Source organism: Lipophrys pholis, assembly GCF_963383615.2.
Source record: "Lipophrys pholis genome assembly, chromosome: 21".
Classification (NCBI taxonomy): Eukaryota; Metazoa; Chordata; class Actinopteri; order Blenniiformes; family Blenniidae; genus Lipophrys; species Lipophrys pholis.
This window is the reverse complement of record NC_137649.1, coordinates 14372283-14396399: the sequence shown is the minus strand read 5'-3', so window position 1 is coordinate 14396399 and position 24117 is coordinate 14372283. Positions and strand designations below refer to the sequence as shown.

Sequence of the window (24117 nt, the reverse complement as noted above, 5' to 3'; positions counted from 1 at the left end):
ATTATTTCAAGCGTATCTTTCAATTTGTCTTTACACGCACAGCCTCAGTGAAGGTTATTTCTATTCCCAGAGCTACTTGTTTGAACATAATTCATCATTTGAACGTCAATGCAGGAAAAACACATTTTACAATTCATTCAGAAAATTGAAATTTTTTTTAATAAAGTAATCAAAAAAAAAGAAATATGGAAAAAAACATGGAATGGCATGCTGTAATATCCAACGTACATACTTGATGCATATCTGTTAAGTGACCAGTGACAAATGTACAATTTCAGACAGTAAGCTCATATCGTCAGAATGGACCAGTATAGAAAACAAGCAAAGCTGGCTCAACAGCAAGAGCTGCAATATCCGACAACACTACAACCGATACAGTACTTTTATTTGAGGATATGCATCAACACATTCAACATAGACACACGTGCTGTGTGCACTGTGTTCACTTTACTTTTTAATCACTCTGCATACAATAGTGTGCCTTTCGGATGGGATAGCAGGCCGCGTGGATGTATTAAAAAAAAAATAAAAAATACTGATATGATAAGAATAAATGTCTGTTGGGCTCAAGGGATTTCCTTGGATTTCATTTTTTATTTTTTTTTTCCAGCATTCGGGCTCGAGTCTGTCCCGACAAGAGTCCATGTTGACATCTCAGGACATACTCAACCAGAAGCTTGGCGGCCGGCAGCCCCCAGCTTCACTGTGGTGCTGATGAGAAACCTCAGCCGGCGCTGAGGCAAACGATCGGGCCAGTCAGTGTGTTATCTTAGGGAGATTTCAGTTTTTTCGTCCGAGGAGAGGCTCCATTCTCGGCTTTGAGCACTCCATTTTCATGGTGACCCACTGTGAGGCAAAGACAGGGGGAGGGAGTCAAGGTTTGCCCTCAAATGCAGCATCGGAGACATAGCAAGTGTAATTCAGATAAATAGAAAGAAATAATCATGGGATCATGGTTAGTTTCCCGATATCTCTGGAATCATTTACTCCGAATTGCAAAACCTGGATTTCAAAACTCACGCGAGTCTCTCTTTAGTGGCCGCAGGGGTTGTTTAGCAGCAGCCCTCTTGCGCACAGCCTGTTCATGTCTGAACTCCCTCCAGCGCCTCAGCTGGAAACGGATAAACTTCCACAGTAGCCATGACTGGGTCAAACATACCAGCAGCAGAACAGTCATCCTGAAGGGGCCCAAAGCAAGGCGGGGTTAGAACCGTGCAAATTCACATAATATTATGTAACAGTAAAAGTCACGTTGGCAATAATTTGTCAACATCTTAAACAATGTTCTTCTACTTTAAATGTCATCTTGTGTGGGCGTGTGTTGTAAAATAATCATAAAACATGAACGTCAACACTTTTAATGGGTGCAAAGTGTACTTCCAATGTGTTTGTTGAAGCTGTAGGCGGTAATACCAGTGCTGAAAACAACCCCACCTTATCAGTACAGTGTTGAAGTTGCCCATCTCCAGATCCAGCCCCTGATTCTCAGCACGAGCCAAACCAAACCCCACGGAGAGGAACATCAGGGTCAGTGTAGACATCCGTGTAAACACGAAGCTGACCGCCCACGTATCAAACCTGACATGAAACGCACGGTGCAGTTGTTGGCAGAGAGGAGAAAAGGAAAACAAACCAAAAAAAAAAAAAAAAAAACCTGCCGAGACAATCTAAAACCTAAACAAGGTGCTATGAAAGTGACTGAAGGCTCGCGATAGAATTGATGCAGGGGAAAGATTTTAGTGCTTGTGATAAAGAAAATTAAATGTCACAATCTCCTCAGCATCACTCATCAGGGGCACTTTTTAAAACACATCTTAATGTTTTGTTTTCCCGTTTCAATAACTCGGTATATTACAACCTGCACCGTTTCTGCCTTGCTGTCGACTTTGATCCTGTAACACTTCAAATTTAACCAGTGGCGACACTAATGAGCGGCGTCTCATCTCATCCTACCACTTTTTGCTTGAGCGGGCACACGGCTGCCTACTTACATTTTCTGATGGTTCTCGTCAGTGAAGTACAAAAGTCTGGCGATGTGAAAGCCCAGCTCTGACACATACTGGAGGGACAGGAGAACCAGACCCACACGACTCAGACTACACAAAGAAAAAAATAAACAAGTGGGAGCCGCGTCACAAATGACATTCATGAAAGCATTTGCAGAGACTTTCGGGTTAGGTGCGCTGTAATAAACAATGCATGCATCTTTAAATTAAACTTCACATTAAAAGTCCGTGTGATTAAAGTTGCTTCAGCAGGATTACTCACTTTAACAAATAGGCTGCAGAAATGTGCAGCAGGTAGAGGCCGATGTACTGGAGCTGACGAGAAATCTCTTCCTTGAAGACAAACAGCCTTTATTAATTTAAAGTTTTTAAAATTCATTTGTAGCGTCATTCTCATTGTATATATATATATATATATATATTTACATACACATGCTATCAAAACTCAGACATGTAAACTAAGCTTATCTGGTCACACTCCAGTGCTCCTCCAGTTCCCACGGCCTCTTTACTGACCTTGCGTACTTTCTGGAAGTAGAGCTCCGGCAAGGCGTGCAGCCAGTAGGCCAGCTGCGTGAGGTAGAAAAACTTCACCTGAAACCTAGACCGGAAACGAAAAAAGGGAAGGTTTGCACAGGAGCGAGCTCAACGTGCGTTATCAAGGTTCAGGGGCTTCATGCAAAACAAAAAACTGCGTGCCGGTAAATCGTCGTTGCGTTTGTCATTTCTGAAACCGCCCGTTTCATAGTGAAGGGAAGCTGGAGGCTTCTGAGTTCCCATAGTCGTTTCTGGTTGAAGTAGAATCTGAGGCACAGGTTAAAATCATCCCACGCCTGGTCTACTTATTTCTGCATACGCGGAACGGTGCGTGTTCTCCTCTTGACATTCCCAGAGTGAGAAAACAAGCGTCAGCGGTCAGTTGGAGAAACCAGGCTGGAGTAACTGAGTTGCGAGGTTGTTTGCCCTGTGATTAAAGCATCCTGGCGAGGGTGTATCCCGCCTTCACCCATAATCAGCTGGGAACAGCTTCCTCACAACCCTGACAGCTGCACAAATTCAAGAGATTATACATGTGAGGAAATGCAAATCCGCTGAATACAGTAAGAACTGAGCTGAATATTACAAGGCCACTTGTTTCTTTACGTGTTCTAAGTTAGCCAGGAAACAGTGACAATAATATCAGTAAGAGGTTCAAAAGAAATGAATCATACCTGAGATGTACGTGGGGATAATTCTCCCAAAGGCTGCTGGGATGCAGGAGATATCCTTCCTGTGTGACGGGAGTAAAAAAAACAAACCCTTTAAAGCTTTCACATTGTTAATAGGCTGTCGCTTTGTTGATGTCGTGTGTGTTTGTTTAAGCTTTAAAAATAAGTACGTGGCATTTCCTTGACTGGGAAGTCGCCACTTGAATGCAGATGGCAGGAAGGTCTCACTCACTGTTATGAGAAGGTAGAAACTCCACACACTCGACACCAAGTGAAACACACACAGCTGGCCCGACTCGTTAAACTTTGTATTCTTGCTCTTGGAGAGGTGAAGACGTCGGTTCACTTTCTGCAGACGGGAACAATACGGCAGATCATGTGAGCGGAGCTGGAGCCAGTCATAATGGGTGACATGTTGACACTGTCATTGTCATGCACCAGGAAGTGTCACAAAAACACAAATAAGTAGGACAAGAAAAGACAGCAGATACTATTTATGGCTGCTGCTGAAAACCCTCCTTTGAACAAGTAATCCTTTCAAGACACTTTGTATTTTCGTGCCATCGCCACATTTTCCAAACCTCATTCCTGCCTGATGACCTATTTTCACATGCAAAGACGCACGGCGCTCATCCTTCAAGACAAATCAAGTGATCCTCTCGGTTTCTGTCTCCTCGACTCGTTCCAAAGAGTAATGCAATACTATCAGCTCCTTGGTCTAAAATGGTCTGCAAATCAGCAAACGCCGTGTTTTTTATTAATGTTGTTGTTGTGAGGTTTTGAAAACGACCGTCAATACGTGAGGTATTTTTCTAGTTTGTCATTGCAGAATGTGTCATTTGGTTTATGCAGAAATCAGAAATGTAGAGCTCAGACAGACCTGCGCGATTTGGAATATCAGGCTTTCTATTCCATGTGTGCAGTTTCCTCTCACAGTCTGAAGACAGGCATATTAGACTAATTGGTATCTCTTACATTGCCCTCGAGGGAGCGAGCGTGTGTGTGTGTGTGTGTGTGTGTGTGTGTGTGTGTGTGTGTGTGTGTGTGTGTGTGTGTGTGTGTGTGTGTGTGTGTGTGTGTGTGTGTGTGTGTGTGTGTGTGTGTGTGTGTGTGTGTGTGTGTGTGTGTGTGTGTGTGTGTGTGTGTGTCACTGTGATAGATGGACGACCTGTCCCGAGTGGTGAACCTTCTGTCTTTAATCAACTGGTAAGGCTTCACACTTTGCCACCCTAAGTTCACTAAAGCAGGTATAGAGAATTGACTTGTGATATAACCATGGCTGGTGGAGGATAATGGGGGAGAGACCTCTGCCCCTGCGATCTTATTAAGCCCTTAACTCAGAGTTATTCCCACCATAGTATAATAAAAAGAAGATAAAGAAGAAAATACGAGATATTCGAAGATATTCATGCACGCTCTTCACCATAAAACACAAACGAACATGTAAAACCTAATGACAGTTGAAAAGAAACCGCACAAAGAGGTTCACTGTGTGTTTCGGTGCTTACATCCAGAAGATACTCCTGGACTACTGCATGGAGGATGATGGCGATGAAGAAATAGAACAGGATGGTGGCGCAGTCCTTCCACCCGTAATGGTACAACGTGACCTCTCCCTCTAAGCACACACACACACACATAGAGGGGACGGAAACACACACAGCATGTCGGTAATCAGGTCTGTGCTGCACGTCCTGATGTGACGTGAATGATTTCAGTAATTACAACAGTGAGAGTTGTACAGTGGCACAACGTGCAGGAACAGCAAAAGCAGAAGTGACAGTGAAATTGAGCCCATTATGACTGGTCACTTCATACCTGGAGATAATGTGGTGACATTGTACTGTGGCTGAATAAACAGGATAGCTGTCTTGGCTGTCGCCTGAAAACAGAGCATAATACGGATTAGTAACAAGTACGAATGCAATGTCAATCAACTGGTTTAGAACCCTTGAAAGCAGAATGCTTAACAACTTCTCCACGGTACTACGGATCAGAGTGGGAACATGGAGACGGAAACAATAGAGCATAGTGGTGTAATGGTTATCCCTGAGCTCACAGCGTGAATGAGCGCTCCACAACCGCTTTGATATGATACATATGGCAGAATTCTATTAGAAATGTCAATGTATTACTTTATTCTTGGTCAGCATTTATTTCTTGTCATCTGATTAGGCTTCCTGTTTATCTCCCTAACAGCCATTGGTTCTAAGACATGCAAATAGTTGTGTGAAGTTCCCACCCATCCTTGTATCATAAAAAGGAAATAAAACTCCAATCTGAAAGTAAGCTAAACAGGAAGTGCAGGACTACAATCTTGACCTTGATTTCACGATGACTATACTCGTCTTTTCAAAGTTAAAAACCTAATATTAATATGCACATTGCTGGCTGGTGACTTGTCCAAGTATAGTCAACCACTTGGCTCAAGATGCACCATTTGACACTGATTTTTTTTTAAGTGATGATCAGAGACACCTGAAATTATAAACTTAAGCAGCAATTAACTTCAATCCATAGTTTTATCCAGTTTAGAGCCACTGGGAGAAATCCTGTCTGCCCATAGGCCGGTCATGGAGACAATCTCACACACTCACATTTACAGGTGTTTTATAGTTACTGGATATTCTGACATGCAAGTCTTTCAGAGTAACAAATCAGAACGCCAGGAGAATTTCAATGCACGCGAGAGAGAACATGCAAACTGGGGGTATTCTCAGTACGGGGCAAGAGTGTTTTCAATTGCTCGATGTCTCTAGAAGCAAGTACCTCAAAATATTATGCAATAGATTAAATGAGCACAAACTTCACACAAGTGGGCAGCTTTGAGGGGGTGGTCCAAAAAGCCAAACATAGAGTTTATCATATCTGGTTAATCAAAGTACTGTCAGGTTTGGATTTTGACTTTTTTTTTTTTTTTTTAATTCCCTCTGTGATCCCTCCAGGGACCCACTTGACTTCAGTCTGAGACCCTCGCGGTGCAATGTGTCACCAGTTATACCCTGGACTCCCTGTGCAGAGGTGATCTGACACCAAAATCGGACATTCTAGACGAGCACCGTTATTCTAACTCATATTCGCCCCAAAGCGAAGGGAAAAAAACAAAAAAAAAAACCTACTAAGGAAATCCCCCAGTTAAGTTTCTACTTAAACCAGCTGTGTGATCACAGCCAGGGCATCCGGATTGAAACGCAGCTGCAGAATGCCCAGGATTGTTGTCAAAGAGCAGAAACGAGCTGATAAAATGTTTAATAGATGCAGTAAATGTGAGCAGATAAATGTCTTCGGAGGTTCGGGCAGCAGCTGAGCCCACCGCAGCCCGAGCAGCGGCTCAGAGATTGAGACGTGGCAGTAAACTACACCCGTCGAGTCAGCACCGAGGACGTAGATAACTTCCGGTTACATGTTTCAGAATAAAACCACTGACCGCTGACGAGTGATGCACCTCGAAGGAAGCGCTTTTTATTTCAAAGCCTCAAAGAATATTCACTTCCTGTCTTCTTTTGGACTTTATGCAGTAGCTGGACAGAGTTCGAAAACAAAATGCAACAGAAGACTTACTTAAATGATATGAAGACACGGTAAAATAAGGTAAATATTGATGGGGAAATGTTATTTTTCTTCAGAAGGCTTGTCACATCCATGCCAACAAAAGAGGGGTTTTTTTTTCCCCCCCAAGGTGGTACTCCAAAAGTATGAAACTCGTAAATACTAATACGCAAGGCACAGAAAAGTTGAAGTATGAAGCAGCAAGCATATAGAAGGTGGGAAACAGTTACGAAGTGTCTCTATGCGGCTCAGTCTGGACACTTTGCAGCTACTTTGAGGACAGAGCAGCATTCATTGTTCACTAAAGTTATTCAAGGAGCGACGCTAAAGCCGCGGAGCTGACGGCAACAAACACAACGTCCAGACAGCATTTAAAGCTTTTTGGGAAAGAAGGAGGAATTATTTCAAGTCCCATCGTTGTCGGTGTTAGTGGGCATGCCATCTTAAAACAGCTGAGTGAAGCGAGGGAAGGAAGAAAAAAAAAAAAAGAAGCAGAGCTCATCTCACCTCAAACATCAATCCAATCAAAATGAAAATCACCAGACTGAAAACGATGTCGGCGTGGTTCTGTATGAGGAACTCCTGGCTGAAGAACGGGTAGCTCTTGTTTCTTCGGCGGAATGCCATGTCAACTCAATGGAGTATTCCCTGGTATTTTAAAAAAAAATCTGAATTTTTCTGACTACGAAGTTCAGGAGTTAACTTTCTCCGCGGTCTGCGCATGCGCGCCGCCTTAAAGGGCGAGTGCCATAAATACCTTCTTCGAGGCCATTTACACAATGAGCCGTTTTCACTCTCCCAAGAGAAAAGAAACGACCAACGTTTGCATAATGACGCGTTTTTACGTTTGTTTCTCAAATATAATGAAGCATTGATTTATTTCACTTTATTCAAAAAAATAAAACACACACACTTGTACTCCAATAACCCCAACTTGTAGGTTATTTATTGCTTATTTCAAGCCACCAGTGGCCTCGAACTTCACAGTTCAATATGTCATATAGGCAGTCACCTGGGTAACACACAAAACCCAGCATCATTTCACTCCATTCTTTGTGGATTTCAAACAGCATTGAGAAAACAAAATCTGTCCCCATAAAACTGCAAGAACACTAAAAAAAAGTCACCAAAAATACCCCAGAACCATTTTTGTAACACAAAAGACAGTTGAAAGCTTTTTAAAGTCAACGCCTGAGACAACGTTTTTTTCTAACCCCCATATAATGCAATTTGCAAAAACATTTCAGCACTTACATGATCAACATGTAAATAATGATAAAACATCAAACACAGTTTTGTCAGGTTGACTTACAGGCCCAACTAAAAGCAATGGCAGTAAATATACAAAAAATACACCCTATGGAGGCAGGGACTTTTATCCTCTGCCTAATTAGGATAATTTAAAAAAAAAAATCACAGCAATAGACGTACGATACAGAAGATACTTGTGCTTTAAGAAGCCAAAAAGCTGTGGCTTATACTGAGTTGGTTAAGATTCAGAGGTCAGATGCTATGTTAGATCTGGAATTCATTTCTCTATTGTAAAAGCTGCTGGCGACTGTTTACATGAATGACGGCAATTTTAGTGTTTAGCGTCAGCGGTTTGACACCATGACGCAGCTGCATGTTTTTATAGATGATCATCACAGTCTTGTGTGATTACGATCCGGTAGAACCAGAGTTCTTTTTGTTGCACAGTATAATTCTTGAGGCTTAAGATCTTTTGCTGCCAAACAAACACGTTAGTTGAGTTGAATGCCAGGGAGAAGATTTTGCCTGAGCTAAATACTCCAAAGCTGTGACCATTCAGTTCTTCTGATACCTTCATGATGTCCAATGGCAGTTCTACTGAAGTGACCTCAGTCTGTCCAGCATTTGGGAAAGCAATGCCTCGAGAAAAGTTCTAGTTTGAGAAGAGACAAAGTTAGGCTTATTCCAAAAAAAAAACACAAAAAAATTGCATACACACAGTGTGCTTCATGTATAGACACACAAAAATGTGATTATTGACTGTGTTCTCAATGTCAATGAGAAGATAAATAATCTGTCTCCCAAAAAGCTGGTGTACTCTTTTAAATGAAGGAGAAGTTGCCGTTACTTGCTCCCTGACTCTGTCACGAGACAGCTAGAAACTATCGTCCTCATCTCTCCGGGACATTATGAGCTGCCTCCTGGGACCTGTGAGGTGAGGGACACTGGAAGGAGAGTCCAACACTCCAGAGTCCAGTTTGGGAGTGGAAGTGCAGCGTGGACCAACCCGTCCCATGAGTCCACGGACATCTCTGTGGAGGGCAGGATCGCTCGGTACCGAGTTCAGGCAAACCCCCCCTTCCAGTCCCCCGATGTCCCGGTCCAACCGAGGGTTGCTGGAACTGCTGGGAGACTGAGGATCGGCGCTGAAGTACAAAGTTGAACTTGATTCTGTAGGGCAAAAGTACGGCTCCGGGCTGTCTCCGAACACGGACTTTCCTTCTGGAGAACTGCGCTTGAAATCTGATGTGGGCGACTCCATTGGGCTCTCCATCTCCAGACTGTCATCTTCCTCAGGTTGTTCTGTCGATGTGGGTTCGCTTACACTCTGGAACTCGTCTTTGCAGTCTGAAAGGGGTGCCAGGCCCTTCTCCTGGGACTCGGAGGTGGAAAGTCCTTCACAGCTGCCTCCAGCTGTAATAGTCATGCCCTCATTACTTTTAAACTCTTGGTTGTACTCCTCCATGTCCAGTATGGCTGCTGCACCTCCAGCTCCATACGCCCTGTTAATCTTACCAAGGTCACCTGTTTTGAGGGCGAGGCGGATCAAAAGCCAGTGATGATGGTAGCAGGGGCAGGCACTGTTCGGCCGGACCCCACAGTTACCCGGGTGCTCCAGCAGTGAACCAGCGACACCTGACAGGGAGAAGCTGCCGTGGTTTTGAATGGAGGGAGCTGGCAGACTTTTGTCGCCAAGGGAGAAGGAGGACTCCCCTTGTTCAATGCAAGTGCTTCCCATGTGGTTGCGATTCATGCCCTGGGAGATCTCTGTCGACTTGGGATGAAGGAATCGATAGTACAGGACAAGAGAGGTCGCGCCTGGAAAGGACAATAAAGAGGACGTAGAACAAATCAGAGTTTGAACAATAAGAAACTGTTTTGAGGGAAAAGCAGTTTATTTTCTTTTTAACCCTGGTTGTATATTAAAGTTAATTTGAGTGTGATAGTTATGTTTTAGTTCAGCATCAGACAGCCTATGATCACAGAGAAGAGTCACAGCAACAAATTCTGCTTCAAGTGTGGCTTGAGCTGAAATAAATTCTTAACCTATCGTGGATTTTTTCCAGCTCACAGTGATGGAGGTGTTTACACTCGCAGTTAATTCAGTATCATTTTCACCTTAAAAATACACAATGTGAAGCATACTAATATAATCAAACGTTCAAGGCGCCGAGGTAATTTTTCACATCATCAATTTAGTTCTCACGATTTGTCTTTAATCAGTAGCACCGAAAGGTGGAGCTGTTCAAAATCCATGCTGACCTTTTGTATTTCACCCCTGTGGGTTCATCAGCCGAATGCTGCTGAAACTATTTGACAAGCCAACATCAGTCTAATTATGATCAATGAACATCAAAACACCTGAGGAGAAGCTGCCTTAATACTGCAGATATGACTCACCGAGGAGAAAGCTGCACAGCACAGAGGTGGGAAGGGTCATGTTGTCCCATGATGCTTCGGTGAGGAAGTCGGAGGCGGCCAGCAGCAGAGTGGCATTTTCTATGAACATGAACTGAAGAAAGACAGAAGGTCACACCGACACTCATCTGTAGACAGCTTTACGTCATTGTGGGCTAAGGACACAGAGGTGACAATGACATTGAAATCTATTTGCTTATGTATGTACAGTACATCCACGTCTCTACCAGCTGCTCGGTGTTGAGGATGATGAGACAGACACATGGAATACAAACAATGCACTGACAATTGACGTAAACGAGTACAAGAACAACACATTCAATTAAAGTCGCATCTTACGGCATAAAAACTGGCCATGCGGAAGCGTGAAGGTCCGTCTTTGACATTGAGGAAGAGGAAGACATGGACGAGGCCCATGATGCCATTAAAGGCGCGCCAACACCAGGGACCAGTGCATATGTCTGGCTGCTGTGATACCAGCCAAAAAGAGGCTGTGAGCCAGTGAAAACCTGGAGGTCGACATAAAAATAGACGAGAATGTTCAAGTGCAATAGAGGAGATGCATATCGTGTATGAAGTGGATGCACAGGAGCGACTGAAAAGTAGATCAAGAGGACATGCTGCATCACTCTGTGGATAATTACATAACTCCTTAATCAACTTCAACTCGGTAAAAAAAATCAAGTCTCCTCAATTATTCATGAATTTTGAGCCATTAGGAACACAACATTCAGCACTTTAAATAGCTAATAGCCTTTCTGTTGTGGCTGTACGATGCTAAACTGATTACTCAATTCCACAAGTTTTCCACTATTGAACAGTAGGGCCAAAATAACAAAAGTTTTTTTTTTTCTTACTCACCTACTACTCCACAGACCCACCAGTTAAATACCCGGGCAAAGAACATAAGACATGTCACCCTGGCACCCAACATGCCGGCCCTCCACACCAGCTGGCAGAGCAAGGCTGCTGGAGGCATGGCCAGGTGACCCGGTCGCATCAGACAGCAGGCTCGACTGTACAGTACCAGGGACCAGGATATGGACAGCATGCATAGGCCACAGCAGTAGGCCACTGGGGGTAAAACAAAGGTAAAACTACATGAAAACACATCATTATCTCCTATTCAGTCAAAGCCTGTAACAATCAACATGCAGAAGCATCAATGCTTCTACAGGTGGGTTTACCTGGTGACATGATGCCCACATCAGTAGACACCACTACATACGCCTGCAGCAGGCTCTGGGGCAGCGTGAGGACAAGAGCCTCCAGAAGCCAAAGGGCAGACACGTCTGCCTGCTGCATGACAGCAGCTCCCAGCTCGGCCACCGAGCCCTGCATCCTTAACACGGACCTCATGCAGTCCCATAGCCTGTCAGAAGAGGGCGATAGAGGTACACATCAAGGCAGAAATAAAACGTAAAGGTTTCAATGACACAAAAACATAATGTAAATACATCTTTTGGGAGTTATTTAAAGAAAAGCTACATAATAACAGTGCATGCTCAACGGCACACTTTAATCCAACCCCAACAGCATCAGATGCATGACAAAGCCATCCAGGATCTCTGAGGATGCTTACCTTTTAAAGATGCCGAGGTGTAGTATGTGTATGACAGAGAGGTAGCATCTCCTGTCATCCCCATCGTCATAGTACCATTTCACACTTAGCAGTTGAACTGTCGTCCCCGGTAGAAAGAGGCCGAGTGTGAGGCCTGCCCACTGTGTCTCCTCATTCCAAAGGTAGAACCCTATACAGTAGATGACTACAACATACACAGACAGAGACGCAAGATTATGCGATTTGAATGGCATCAATGCAATTGAAAAGAAAACCCTGCGTATGTGTTGTGCTCTGACAACTGCAAAGAACTGCAAAGTCCTTGAGAAATTAAAGAGCGCCTACACTTGAAGCTACCCTTTAATTAAATTGAAAGCTATTCTGATAAGATCATACAGGCTGCACCAAAACCCTTCTAGCATCAATTACCTGTTAGTTACATAACCTCTATGCATAAGTAGCACCTGAAAGCTTCTTGTGTCATGACATATCATTGTTTTACATTGATTGTGACTAGCACCTTTTCTTTTTTTTTACCCTCTCTCTGCCATGGTGACTGAAGCGTGCTGGACAGGCTGCTGGGCAGTATTTATATCTGCTAAAGACAAAGTCACTCTTTGTCCACATCCAGTCATCTCTCCTGTGCTCTGTCCTGACCTTGCCCCATTGATCTGCTTAGTCAGGGAATCGTCACAGTGTGCTGCACCATGTTTTCAATACAGGCTGCATGTGCGTTCAGTGGAAAGCAGCACTAATGACAACACCGGCGATATTATCCGTCTTATTATTTCATCATTATGTTAATGGTTTAAATGGATTAAAGGTGAAAGTTAAGGAATTATCCCTGTGGCTGTTGTAAATGCTTAAGCAAGAGTCCGTGGTGGACATCTTGATCTTTGTGACCCCTGAAGGACTTGGAGCCCCGGTTGGAAGTGAAAAATCAATGATTTGCATCAACGCCGCTCTCATAACGGTGCTTCAACCCTGAACTCAGGCGGAGCCAGCACGAAGCACCGCGGCTGTGCAACAGTACCGATTCATCCGTAACACCTCCCCGGTTTAAAACAACCCCCAGTTTAACCTAACGCGTTGTTGATCTAAACGCTCCGCGGAGCCAGCGAGGCAGCCCGAGGGCGACCGGGGAGTAGTAGCGTATCCCACTTACGAGCGCTCCGTTCGGCCACGATCACCAGCGCCGACACGCCGAGCAGCGCCGCCTGGCACCAGGCGACCCAGCAGCCGCTCCGCCGGGCCGCCGCCGGCATCCTGCGGACCACCGCTCCGGCGGCGTTCATCATGATGGTGGTGGTGACGCCGTCCTGGGCATCCTCCAGCCCGGGTACATCCGCTCCCTGCCTGCTTCCCTCCTCGTCTTCCTCTCCTCTTCTTCTTCTCCCGCTGCCTGCCCCCCCTGTCAAAATATGTGACGTCACCGCGAGGTTTTAAAGGGGCATCTGTTACCGAGCGACCACCGTGACTGCACGCGCCTCTTCCTCCGTCCTCCTCCGCTTCCAGGCCCCTTTTCTTTTGTCTTTTTCACCCCCGTGAACCAGTCCCCGGCCTTCTCATTCATTGAATAATGAAAAATGTAGGTAAACAATATAATTGATGATAAATACAACTAGTAGATGATGTTAATGTCTTTGACCTTTGAGGTATGTTTTTCCAAATGACAGTGCTCTTTTTTCTGCATCTAATTTACACTAGCGGTGAATGGTTTGTATTTATCTTTTTTAAATAAATCTTCTTTTTTTTTCATTATGCGCATCTGCATTTCAGAAGAGGAACAGTTTGTTGACTTTGTTGTTTTAAGTTACTTTTACTTGGTTTTTACTAGATCAATTAAAATTATTCTGTTGATTATCTCACAATTACTGTGTCAATCACTTTTTTATCCTCATTTAAAAGTCTGTCATGTTGGATTTATATGAATGCATTGGGCATGGAAACAATTTCCTGCAGTTCAGTCAGACTTCTGCAATGTTTTTAGCAGTATATTGTGTAGCCTAGTACAAGTACTTGGTTACAGTGTAACAGTACCTTGGATAAGTTAAGCATCTATTTGGCTGCTAACTTTAACAGTTTAGTAAGTCCTTGCACCTTGGACTATAGACCTGGATAGATTTCATGCTGAATGCCCTTCCTTTAAAGCAGATTTGAACCTTGGTACACCATACTTATAGTCCTGACGACCCCAATGTGCCAAAATAATTACAAAATATTTAAACAATTAGATATTCATTTATTAATCAAATGTTTTTTCATTATATTTGTTCATCTGGGCTATTTATTGATTTATTTTGACATGCTGGTTTAGTGGTGTTGACAGTGAGATGTTTTGTGTTGAGAATGGGCGGTTGTTTGCATGTTAAATCCCCATACATATCTATCTGAGCAATTCAGCATTACAGAGTTAAAAAAAAAACAAGCCAAAACAAAATACAAGAGTCATAAATTAAAGTAATAGCTGACCAAAACAGACAAAATTTAAACATTTCAGAAAAGGTTTCAGTTGGATATAATGACTTATAAAGAACTACAGGCCCTGAAGTGTACCACATTACGAATACCATGTGATTTTTATTGTATTTATTAATTTCTTTGTGCATGTGTAATTACTTCAGAAATGTTGTTCGAATTAAATTATACTGGTGAATTAAATCCTGCGATTCTAACTCATAAAGGGGCTTAATTTACAGAAGAATGTTAAGAAAATAACTCCCTTAAAGATCTCTTTTTTGATATAATGAAATATATTGTCACCAGAAAATCAAAATTGGCAGGTCGACTTCACAATCCAGATTCCAGCTGATAGATTGGTAGACTCTGTACTCAGAAATGAGCAGGATCCATTTGATCATTTACTCTTTCCTTTCATTATCAGGAGAAGCTCAATATAGTAGCTGGTAAGTACCTTGTGACATAATTAGTGGTGTGTCATTAACACAGAAGCAGCTTGTTATGCAAGTCTCTCATCAGTCGATGAGCACTTTAAATCTTTTGACACCTTTTAATTTGTAATGAGACTATTATAGAACAATATTTTATAGGAAGGGTTGTGGTATACTGTATACCGTATTCATTTGTTCTGTATTGGCTATCCTGTTCTTTTTAGACATTTAGTAGTATTGCTACTCAGAAAAAACAATATTGACTCAAGTCAGTTTTTTTCTCCATATCGCAGTGTTAAATATAGATTCACTGATTATCTTTAAAACTGACATAACAATTTAAACTTTGAAATTTGCTGCAGGATCGTATCAATATTAAATGCTGTTTTGTATTCTGCTGGGTTTTTTTTCCAGTGTTTTTTCTGAAGGGCTGATAAGGACTGGATATCTACATCATAAATTCCCCAAATCAGCAGAGTAGACTTAAACAAAGGCTTATGCTGCATACAATCAGCTGAGGTTCACAGTGTTGACACTTCAGAGGTTCGCCCACTTATACTACACAGTCATGTTTGGTCAGTGATTGTCACTTTAATCAGGAGACATAAATACGCATGTGTAGGCAAACAGAAACTCTCTGTCTCACACAGTGAAACCGCAAATAAAGGCAATTATCTTCTATACATAATCATATGTTCACTTGTTTTTTCATCAAGAGGTTTCATAGATAGAAAAGGAAACATTCTGCAAATGTGTCTTGTTATGCATAATATGTAAAAATGAACAAATTAATAAATAGAAAAAAAATGTATACAGTAAATCAAAAATAGAAAATACTGGTCCCAGGCCATGCTGATAAAGTCTTGATTCTTCATGTGCTGTACTCTCTTTAGAGTATAAGATAGGCAATCCATGATTGAGATAAGGCTTTACTTCAAATAGGGCAGTAACGGACAGCTGCTGAGTTGACCTGTAAGGATTATATGGATGGATTAGCAAGGCTGTCTTAGGACTCTGATATGCTGCCTGACTCCAGCTTGATGCTGGTTGGATGCAGAGGTAGAGGGCTGTCATGATGCTGCAGAACACCAGAACACCCTTTTTCTGATTTGTAGCTCGTCAGCTTAGTTTCTCCTCTTCCACCCTCCAGGTGGCTGGAAACATGAGTTTCTATCTTCTGTATTAGTTCAATAACGATCCCATTGTCCATCTCAACCTCTGCAGCCATGGCTTCCAGCTGCTCTGCAGTTTCACTCAAGTCAAACCTTTCGATCTCCATGTTGACCCGATGTAGCTCCTCCGGTGAGTGTCTGTGGGAGGCTGAGGGAGACAACAGGCAGAAGCCCTGGAGATGCACCTGCAGGCTGCAGTAGTGGAGATAGGCAGAAGGACAGCGAGGACAGCGATGCGGTCGCTCCCCGCTATGAAGCCGTTTGTGGAGCTTCAGGTGGATGAACTGAGTGAACCGAGCTGAGCAGAGCTTGCATTGGTAAGGCCTTTCACCTGAGTGTAACCGCTGGTGGGTCTTCAAGTTGCTGGTGCTGCTGAATCGCTTATGGCACACCTGTTTTGAAGTAAAGCAGAGGAGAGCATTTCTATTACTTTCCCTTAATTTTGGGTTCTCAGTCAAATTTGGTTTTGACACGTAGCTTTACAAGTGAATGCTGACATCAAAAGATTTTTATACAACACCCTTTTATCATTTTGAACAGCTCTACCTTGCATTCATGGGGTTTCTCTCCTGTATGAACCAGGTAGTGTTTCTGCAGGTGAGCCAACTGAGTGAAGTTCTTGTTGCAAGTCTGACACCTGAAGGGACGCTCACCACTGTGTACTCGCAAATGGACCTGTGGAAAGTACAATCCAGTGCAGTGTTAATCATTTATTCATTATGACGACCCTCTCACCAGCCCTCCCTCCACAAAGAAGGAAAACCCATTTGAAAAATGTTAGTTAAGTATAGTTTCGCAAATGTAACTCTCTACTAAGTGAAACTAACCTTGAGGTTGGATAGCTGCCCAAAGACCTTTCCACAGATGTTGCAATCATACCGGATCTTCCCATTCTGCCTGATGAGTGGGTAGGACAGGGTCTTGTAGCCAATGAACTGCCCTCCTCGTTTGTTCTTCCTGAGGTCCATTGCATCCTGAGTATTGCTGTGTGTGGCAGAGGTAGGTTTGGATGGTTGGCAGTCCGATGAGGCGCCCATTCCCACTGGTGGTGAGCATCCTCCAGGGGCAAGAGAAGGTAGTGCTTCTTTGCGCTCTGTTACCATGGATGAGGCACAAGATGTAACAGGTACAGTAGGGTCTGCATGAATATGACTGGCAGAAGAGTGCTTGCAATCTCTGAAGTCATGCGAGGGGATCCTGAGGTAGCTTGTCCTTTTGGACATGAGGTCATTGTTGTCGTTGTACCCACTAGTTGGTGAAAGAATAAGGTCTTGTTTGGTATTAGAAGGAGCAAGTGTCAAGTCTTTGCATCTGTTGGCCAGGGGATGTAGAAAGTGTGCATAGTTGTCAAAGGGCAGCAAATGGGACGAGAGGTTAAAGTGAGCTTTCAATTGATCACTGTAGAACGGGTATGAATGAGGTTGAAGGCCGAGCGAGTAGGGGGCCAGGAGAAATGGATTGTGCCTCAGAGTAGGACGAGCATGATCAAACACAATGGGCTCTTGATAAGCTTTGGCTATGACAGGACTTTGACTGTGCTGTAAAGTGAAGTGCAAACCAGAGGGGACAGGGCTATTTAATGCTGGCCTCTTGGCAGCTGGGGGGCTGCAGGATGGCATAGACGACATCGGCGGACATCGAAGGCTTTGGATAGAGTCTGAGATAGGCTGGACTGGGTAGACAACACAAGGACACAAGGGATAAACTGCTGAGACGTTGGTTTGAGACACAGGACTACTCTCTAGATGTCTCGGAATGGTAGACAGAGATTTGGAGGGCTCTTCTCTGAGGATTTCAGAAACACTGTGTCCTCGTTTTCCTGTTGTCTTCTCAGAAGCCTGTCTTTGTTCTGTGGTAGAAAAAACAAATGGAGAAAAGATATCAGAGACTGAATGTTACATGATATAGAAATTAAGGTGTTGCAATAACCGATGTCCTGCCCTAATATTAATCCTCTATGTTTAATCTTGTTCACTTTGCATCTTAGCATCTACTTTAATCAAGACCAGCTGTTTTATTCTTTAAACATAAGAAGATAGCAAAACATGATTTTATCAGGTGTGTCTGTCAGTGTCTCTGAGACCCTCTATCTCCATGAAAGTGGACACCAGAAGTAAAACAATAGGTGTCTGATCAGGATACAGATAATGAGTGAGTGGATACAGTATGTTATTTGCATTAGTGGGCCGTCCTTGTTGGAAGTGTATTTTTTATCATAAGCAGAACAGGATACCTGATACAAAGAACAAACTTGTGAATGGGGACTGATGTATTATGGGATAGATCATCTTAAAAGTTGCATGATCAACCAAAGAAATCATTGAATTCCATGCACTGGTTTTGATTATGATATCCGGATCTAAAATCTTTATTCCATCGAGGGAAAACTTTCAAGTAAGAAATTCTACTTTGCTGACTTACCTAAGATTAGACAAAGCACTCAACCTGACAAACAGCGGAAGACAGAATACAGAGGTATGCATGCATATTTCACCTACTCTGTAACACAGTTGACATCAACGGCAAACAGAGCAGTCCTTATCTTTTGTTCACTCCTCTGTTACGTTCACCCCCACTCCCGAGGGGCCAGCTCTCAGCAAACAAACAGCTAACACTCAGTGAGATATCAATCTGTCAGCAGGTCACCTTGTCAGGGAGTTCAAGTAGTCAGTAGAGCACTTCCTACCTCTCTTCCTTCTTAAGAGCCAAATAAATAAGGAGTTGTGCCAAAATGCCGTCAGCACTTCCAGTGTGTGTGTGTGTGTGTGTGTGTGTGTACGTAAATAATATTTCTCATGTGTGTTACTTCTGCTAGTATACACACTTTTCATGAGTGAAAGCCAAAAGTTTTGTGTTCATGTGCTGCCAGCGGTATTTCTGTGAGGATTTAAAAAGGGAAACTGAAACATTGCTTTAAATCCCGAAATTGGTGTCATATTACTTCAGTTCTGTGGCTGCACCTGGAGACAGCCCCTCTCTGCTTTCAGAACTCCACTATCCTCCTTTGTGTTCTCCTTTAACAAAGAGTTGATGGGTGTGACTGAGTAACTTCTTAAACACCCACACAAAGAACTTGTCAGTCGCCTGGCGCTTTGACTGGGAGCCTCACTTCACAATGATAGTACACACCAGATATGTCTCATTGCATGGACACTGGGATGGTTTCTGTTTACCCCCACCTACGCTGACGCTCTGCTCCTCTGTATAATGGACAGTGCCATGACACTTACCGATATTCTTGACAGCCAGTTGCCCAAGCGGGGGGTAGTTACACCGGCGGGCAAATTCGGGGCAGTACCAAACCAAAAGCTCCTGGCCCGGCAGTAGTGGTTTGATTGTGTAGAAGAAAATAACCAAGCCACTCTGGCATGCTACCAGATTCTGCTCTTCCACAGCACATGCTGGGTTCACATAACGCATCCAGTTGCTTCGCTCCTCATTCAAACCGTCCAGGATGTGGTGTAAGTGCCCCTCCAAGAAGACCTTCAAAGGGGGAAATAAGACATTACTGACAATTCATTTGGCACGGCCTGAATCTGAAACCCTGAGGTTATGCAATCGCTGATGAATTGCCAATACAGAATTGAACAACTGGTTTCTCACCTATCTTCTTTGTCAAGTGGAATATCCTCCCACTTTCTGAGGTCTATTAAAGTTTTTCTTCATGCATTCTGAAACTTTTAAAGTGTGCTGCTGCTTGAGTCACGGCTGAACAGATTGTCTGTGTTACGGCTGTTATTGTAAGTTTTGGTTAGAGTTGCTGGTTTCAAGGTTGCTGACTCTAAACTGTAGAATTACACAGAAGCGTGTATGTAATGGAAGATGCCCTGATGCTGCTGATTTGAAGCATAACAGTTCTCAGGCTTGAAGCCACTTCCTTGCTTAGTCAGTGCGAGAGTTTGTGAGCATGGAGATGTGCGGACACGTGTATGGCGTATTTACTGGCAGTGATACCGCTACTGAGCGAAGCGGGCAAAAAGGAGAAACGCTGCGTCACTGAAACCGAACAGCTGTGTGTGTGTGTGTGTGTGTGTGTGACCTCAGATGAGCTGTGCACTGAGCTGGCAAACATATGATGCACTAACGACACATGCACATTCATACAGTTGAGCCATCTTTATCAATACCCAGCCATCAAGAAGGCAGACTCATAGTTTTACAGGATGTCAGACATTTGACCACAACTGCTAACTTGTGCCACTCCACCGCCACAGCAACCTCTCTGGCTGGAGAGACAGGATGTGAACAGTTCTGAAAAAAAGTTGAATTTCACATGCATGTGCATAAATCCAGGCTCATGCAAGTCACCTACCCTCCAGAAGTACTTTCTGTCAGCGTCTTGGGGCATGGTTTCGTCGGTGTAACTCTCCCCCACCAACGGGCCAAAACGTGTGCCCTTAGGAATCAGCTCCTTGCTGGTCACACCCAGCACCTGTTAAACAGAGAGGTCACCGAATCAAGTAGCCAACTATTTTCTAAACTGGAGGCTTGAGCAAGAAGCCAGATGCACCCTGAGTTGAAAAAGAAAATTGGATTGGATACAATTCCTGATACTCTAGTGCTTCTCATCAGACCGTCTACCCCTCTGTCTTCTTATTAGGAGTTAACCAAAACAATCGAGTCTATTCCATGGAGAATTGTCATTTGAGAGTGAGGAGGGACAGAAAAATTAGGTCCGTTGTTCTTCTCATTACTTATTTACTTTGGTGATAAATCTTCCAGAGAAAATGAGACTTTTGCAAGGCTGTGACATAACATGTTTCTTCATTCACATGCTGAATTTTTCATAAGCCAATCAACCAAGTTCTCTTCAGTTTCTCTCTACCATATTAAAATTTCACCACTACTCTTGTTCTGCTACCTCCAGGTGTGAAACTCACCCCCCTGTCTCAAGCCTCTCGGGTGGGGAAGCGTGGATAAGGTGTCACGGTCACACCCTGACCAGTTGACTGCACCTTGAGCTCCGTGTTAAAAAAAGCAAAAGCCCCAAAGCAATGATAATGTATTCTCTCTTTGATCTCGGTGCACACTGACTGTGTATGTAGCTGGAGAAGACACATTTTGCTTGTCCATACAGTCTGTTTCTAGCATATTCAGCTAGTTCTGCCCTTGTGTTTATAGCTTTGCCTTATGACTGCATCTGAGGTGTCCTTGTATCAATTGTTATGTATCCTGTTCTTCAGTGTCACTGAGGCTTTGAAGGTCAAAGTGGTAATGCAAGTATTTCTGAAACAGGCAGCCAGGCTACTTCCTCTGGTCTGACCTGATTTATAGTATTTATGAGAAGACTCTCGGTTACTTTAATGTTTTGTTTTGGGTTGGGTTTTTTTTTTAAAGGAAACGTAATGTTTCCTTTTCATGACTTATCCTGTGGGTTTGAGCTTTTGTATTTTTCATAATATCTATGATATCTTAGCTCTTCTTAAACTCAGTCACAATTAACCTAGCCTATAGTCTAACTGCTACACACTTGATCCAGATTAATTTAACCCTATAATGGATCCCAATGCTTCAATTTGCTTTATGGTGTAATATTCAGTTGGAACGAAGGGATGGAAATCATCATAGTAATCATTGAGCGTTTGAGCTTGTACTAAGGTACTTGGGCCATTGTCTCTATCTTTGCTTCTACACACATTTAGCAGAGAGGAAAAGCTCAAATTAGACAACAACATGTCAAGTACTTCCTGCTTAGGGATGGATGAGTGGATGGAAGGATGTTGGAGTGACGCAAGGACTCAGAATTTAATAAACAACTACTGTAAATACCCACACAAACCTAAGATATTTTGGGATTCGATTGTATACATCTCTGCATAATTTTATTGCCCTCATTAAAAATAAGACGTGAAACAACGTCTAAAACCTTGTGTTCCTCCGAAGATTTGAATAAACGACAAACAAAGGAAGCCTCGTGTACCTCGTTTGAGTTGTGGCAGCGTTTCAGGAGCAGGTTTCTGGGTAAGGATCTCTCCGCTTTTGTCTTTCTGTGGTTTTCGGAATCTTCTTCCAGGGGTTGGTCCTTCACGATGTAAGTGCACTTCTCTTCAAAGTCTGCTTCCCTCCATGATGTCATGTCTACGTCCTCTGTCCCTGGCATTGCTGCAGTGTTGAGCACTAAGCTTGGTGATGATCTTTCTGAGGTTAACATGGCTGTGTTGCACTCAGAGGAGGAGGCCTAGAGGAAAGACAGAAGGATTCAGTCATTTACTTATACGCATCTATGTATACCTCTTTACACATCTCATTGTGTTGCCATCTAAATGGACTATTCTGGCTATAGGGATTACTTTACCCATTGAGCAACAACATCTTTCCTCCCATTTCTTTTTTTTCAGAAGCGAACACTGACAACACAAACAACAGCTGAAGGAAGTAAGGCTTTGACTAAAATCACACAGTGCGTTATGGATGAAGAATCCCATCAACTGGTTGTACCGGACAAACAAACTTCAAAGGGGAACCTCTCATGTTGGCTGCCCCATTGGCCCCACTGTCCCATACATCCTGTCACTCTCTGAATCACAACCCCTCAGCTATGAGGGAGGTTCCTGTGCACGTCAGCCCAGGAGCAGGACCACTTTCACAAGGAAACCAGCGCTCCCCGTGAATCAACCAGACTTCCTCTGAACTCAATGAGACTTGGCTCTCAGCCAGATTTGAACTTTCTTTCTCTTTTTCTGTCTGGTCCTGACTGTCTCTTTTCTCTTCTTGCTCACAAAGTTTATTGGCAGGTATCTTAGTCCATACAAAAGTACAATGCCTTTACTGATTGGAAGACAGTGAAAAGGAGAAGAGGTGAAAATAAGAAAATTAAATGGTTGTTTTTTAAGATTTCTTCCAGTTTGGTGCTAGATATTATTTGCGATGCAGTCACTTGACCCACGTTTCCTCTCGAACTGATAAAACTCAACTCAAAAATGTAACTTCAAAGAAGAACAAATTAAACATTTCCAAACTGCACATTGTTTTGACACTTACAAAAATAGCCATCAACAACAATATTTGAAAATCTCATGCGGTACATTGACATGTTTCGACAATAGTGACACATATTCCACAGTGAAACATTATGTCAAGCCTTTCTCAGAATTAGAAAAATGCAATTGAGAGTGCACAGAGGTGAGTTTTAAAAAAGACGTTTCACTCTACTTTTTTCTGAAGTGTGTCACCACAGCTGACTAGGAATGACTGTCACAAGTGTGACAGCTCACTTCGAAACCAGCAAACATTGTGATACAGCACAAAATAGCCTTTGAGAAATCCAGACATGAGTCAAAAAGCCCACAGCTGAAGCTCACAAGAATGCATGTAACAGGTTGATTCTAGAAAGCACACACTGCCTTGATGCGACTCTTTTCGACACGGGATTGCAATTCAGAAAATATATTGACCCAAAACGCCAGATAGTTACATTTTTCTGTGCTCATTAATCTAGAATATTTACCATTTGAATCAACTGCAGGATTGATAGAGATTGCATACTTACTGTGAAGCCTAGAGAAGAGCCACACATAAGGCAGGTTGTCTATCCCCTCCTAGAGCTTGAGTGTCTATGAGCAACCAGTAGTTGTTCCCTTGGTCTTCTCTCTCTCTCTCTCTCTCTCTCTCCCCTCCTCGTATGTGTGGCTGACTGCACAGCAGTTGCATATGTGAGTTCTTCTCTTCTCTTGCCACTCAAGACACACACCTTCAGTACTACTATGTACAAGAGAGATACACACTCTTTTCCTGTTGTGCTCCCTCCTCCTCCTTCTCCTCCTCCTCCTCTTTGCCCTATGACTCCTCCTTGGAGGGTGTGTGTGTGTATGTGCGTGTGTTTGTGTGTGTGTGTGTGTGTGTGGGTGGGTTGGTGGATGTGTGTGTGTGTGTCATTCTCTTGCCCCAGGGTGTGAGTCTTTCTCCAGGGGTGCACACTAGCTGTCACACAGCTATGTCCGGATCAGACAAATACATCTTCATTTTCTGGCAGTCGCCCCGTCTACCTGTGGGTGAGAGAGCGGAAAACCTGCCTGGTGTTTGGAATCACGGGAGCAGCACAGAGATGTGATCATTTAGTGC

At 43.3% G+C, this 24117-nt stretch overlaps 3 protein-coding genes across 3 annotated transcripts; all 3 read right to left on the bottom strand.

Moving 5' to 3' along the window:
* Positions 1-528: 528 nt before the first annotated feature.
* On the bottom strand, positions 529-7482 carry tram2 (translocation associated membrane protein 2). The gene is made up of 11 exons (XM_080490492.1): positions 7271-7482; positions 5033-5096; positions 4723-4832; positions 3447-3563; positions 3218-3276; positions 2523-2607; positions 2269-2339; positions 1992-2096; positions 1435-1578; positions 1021-1178; positions 529-846 (listed from the first exon to the last, which is right to left on the bottom strand). The coding sequence occupies exons 1-11, from the start codon at positions 7388-7390 to the stop codon at positions 770-772; spliced, it is 1110 nt and encodes a 369-aa protein (XP_080346618.1). The 5' UTR covers positions 7391-7482; the 3' UTR covers positions 529-769.
* Positions 7483-7607: 125 nt separating this feature from the next.
* xkr5a (XK related 5a) lies at positions 7608-13383 on the bottom strand. The gene is made up of 7 exons (XM_080490489.1): positions 13159-13383; positions 12015-12198; positions 11620-11804; positions 11294-11506; positions 10772-10941; positions 10415-10526; positions 7608-9832 (listed from the first exon to the last, which is right to left on the bottom strand). The coding sequence occupies exons 1-7, from the start codon at positions 13289-13291 to the stop codon at positions 8889-8891; spliced, it is 1941 nt and encodes a 646-aa protein (XP_080346615.1). The 5' UTR covers positions 13292-13383; the 3' UTR covers positions 7608-8888.
* An 834-nt stretch (positions 13384-14217) lies between these two features.
* Positions 14218-23758, bottom strand: prdm1c (PR domain containing 1c, with ZNF domain). Its single transcript, XM_080490488.1, has 7 exons — positions 23546-23758; positions 21977-22234; positions 20369-20488; positions 19287-19539; positions 16884-17905; positions 16603-16731; positions 14218-16448 (listed from the first exon to the last, which is right to left on the bottom strand). Exons 1-7 carry the CDS (start codon positions 23570-23572, stop codon positions 15891-15893), a joined length of 2367 nt encoding a protein of 788 aa, XP_080346614.1. The 5' UTR covers positions 23573-23758; the 3' UTR covers positions 14218-15890.
* Positions 23759-24117: the final 359 nt, after the last annotated feature.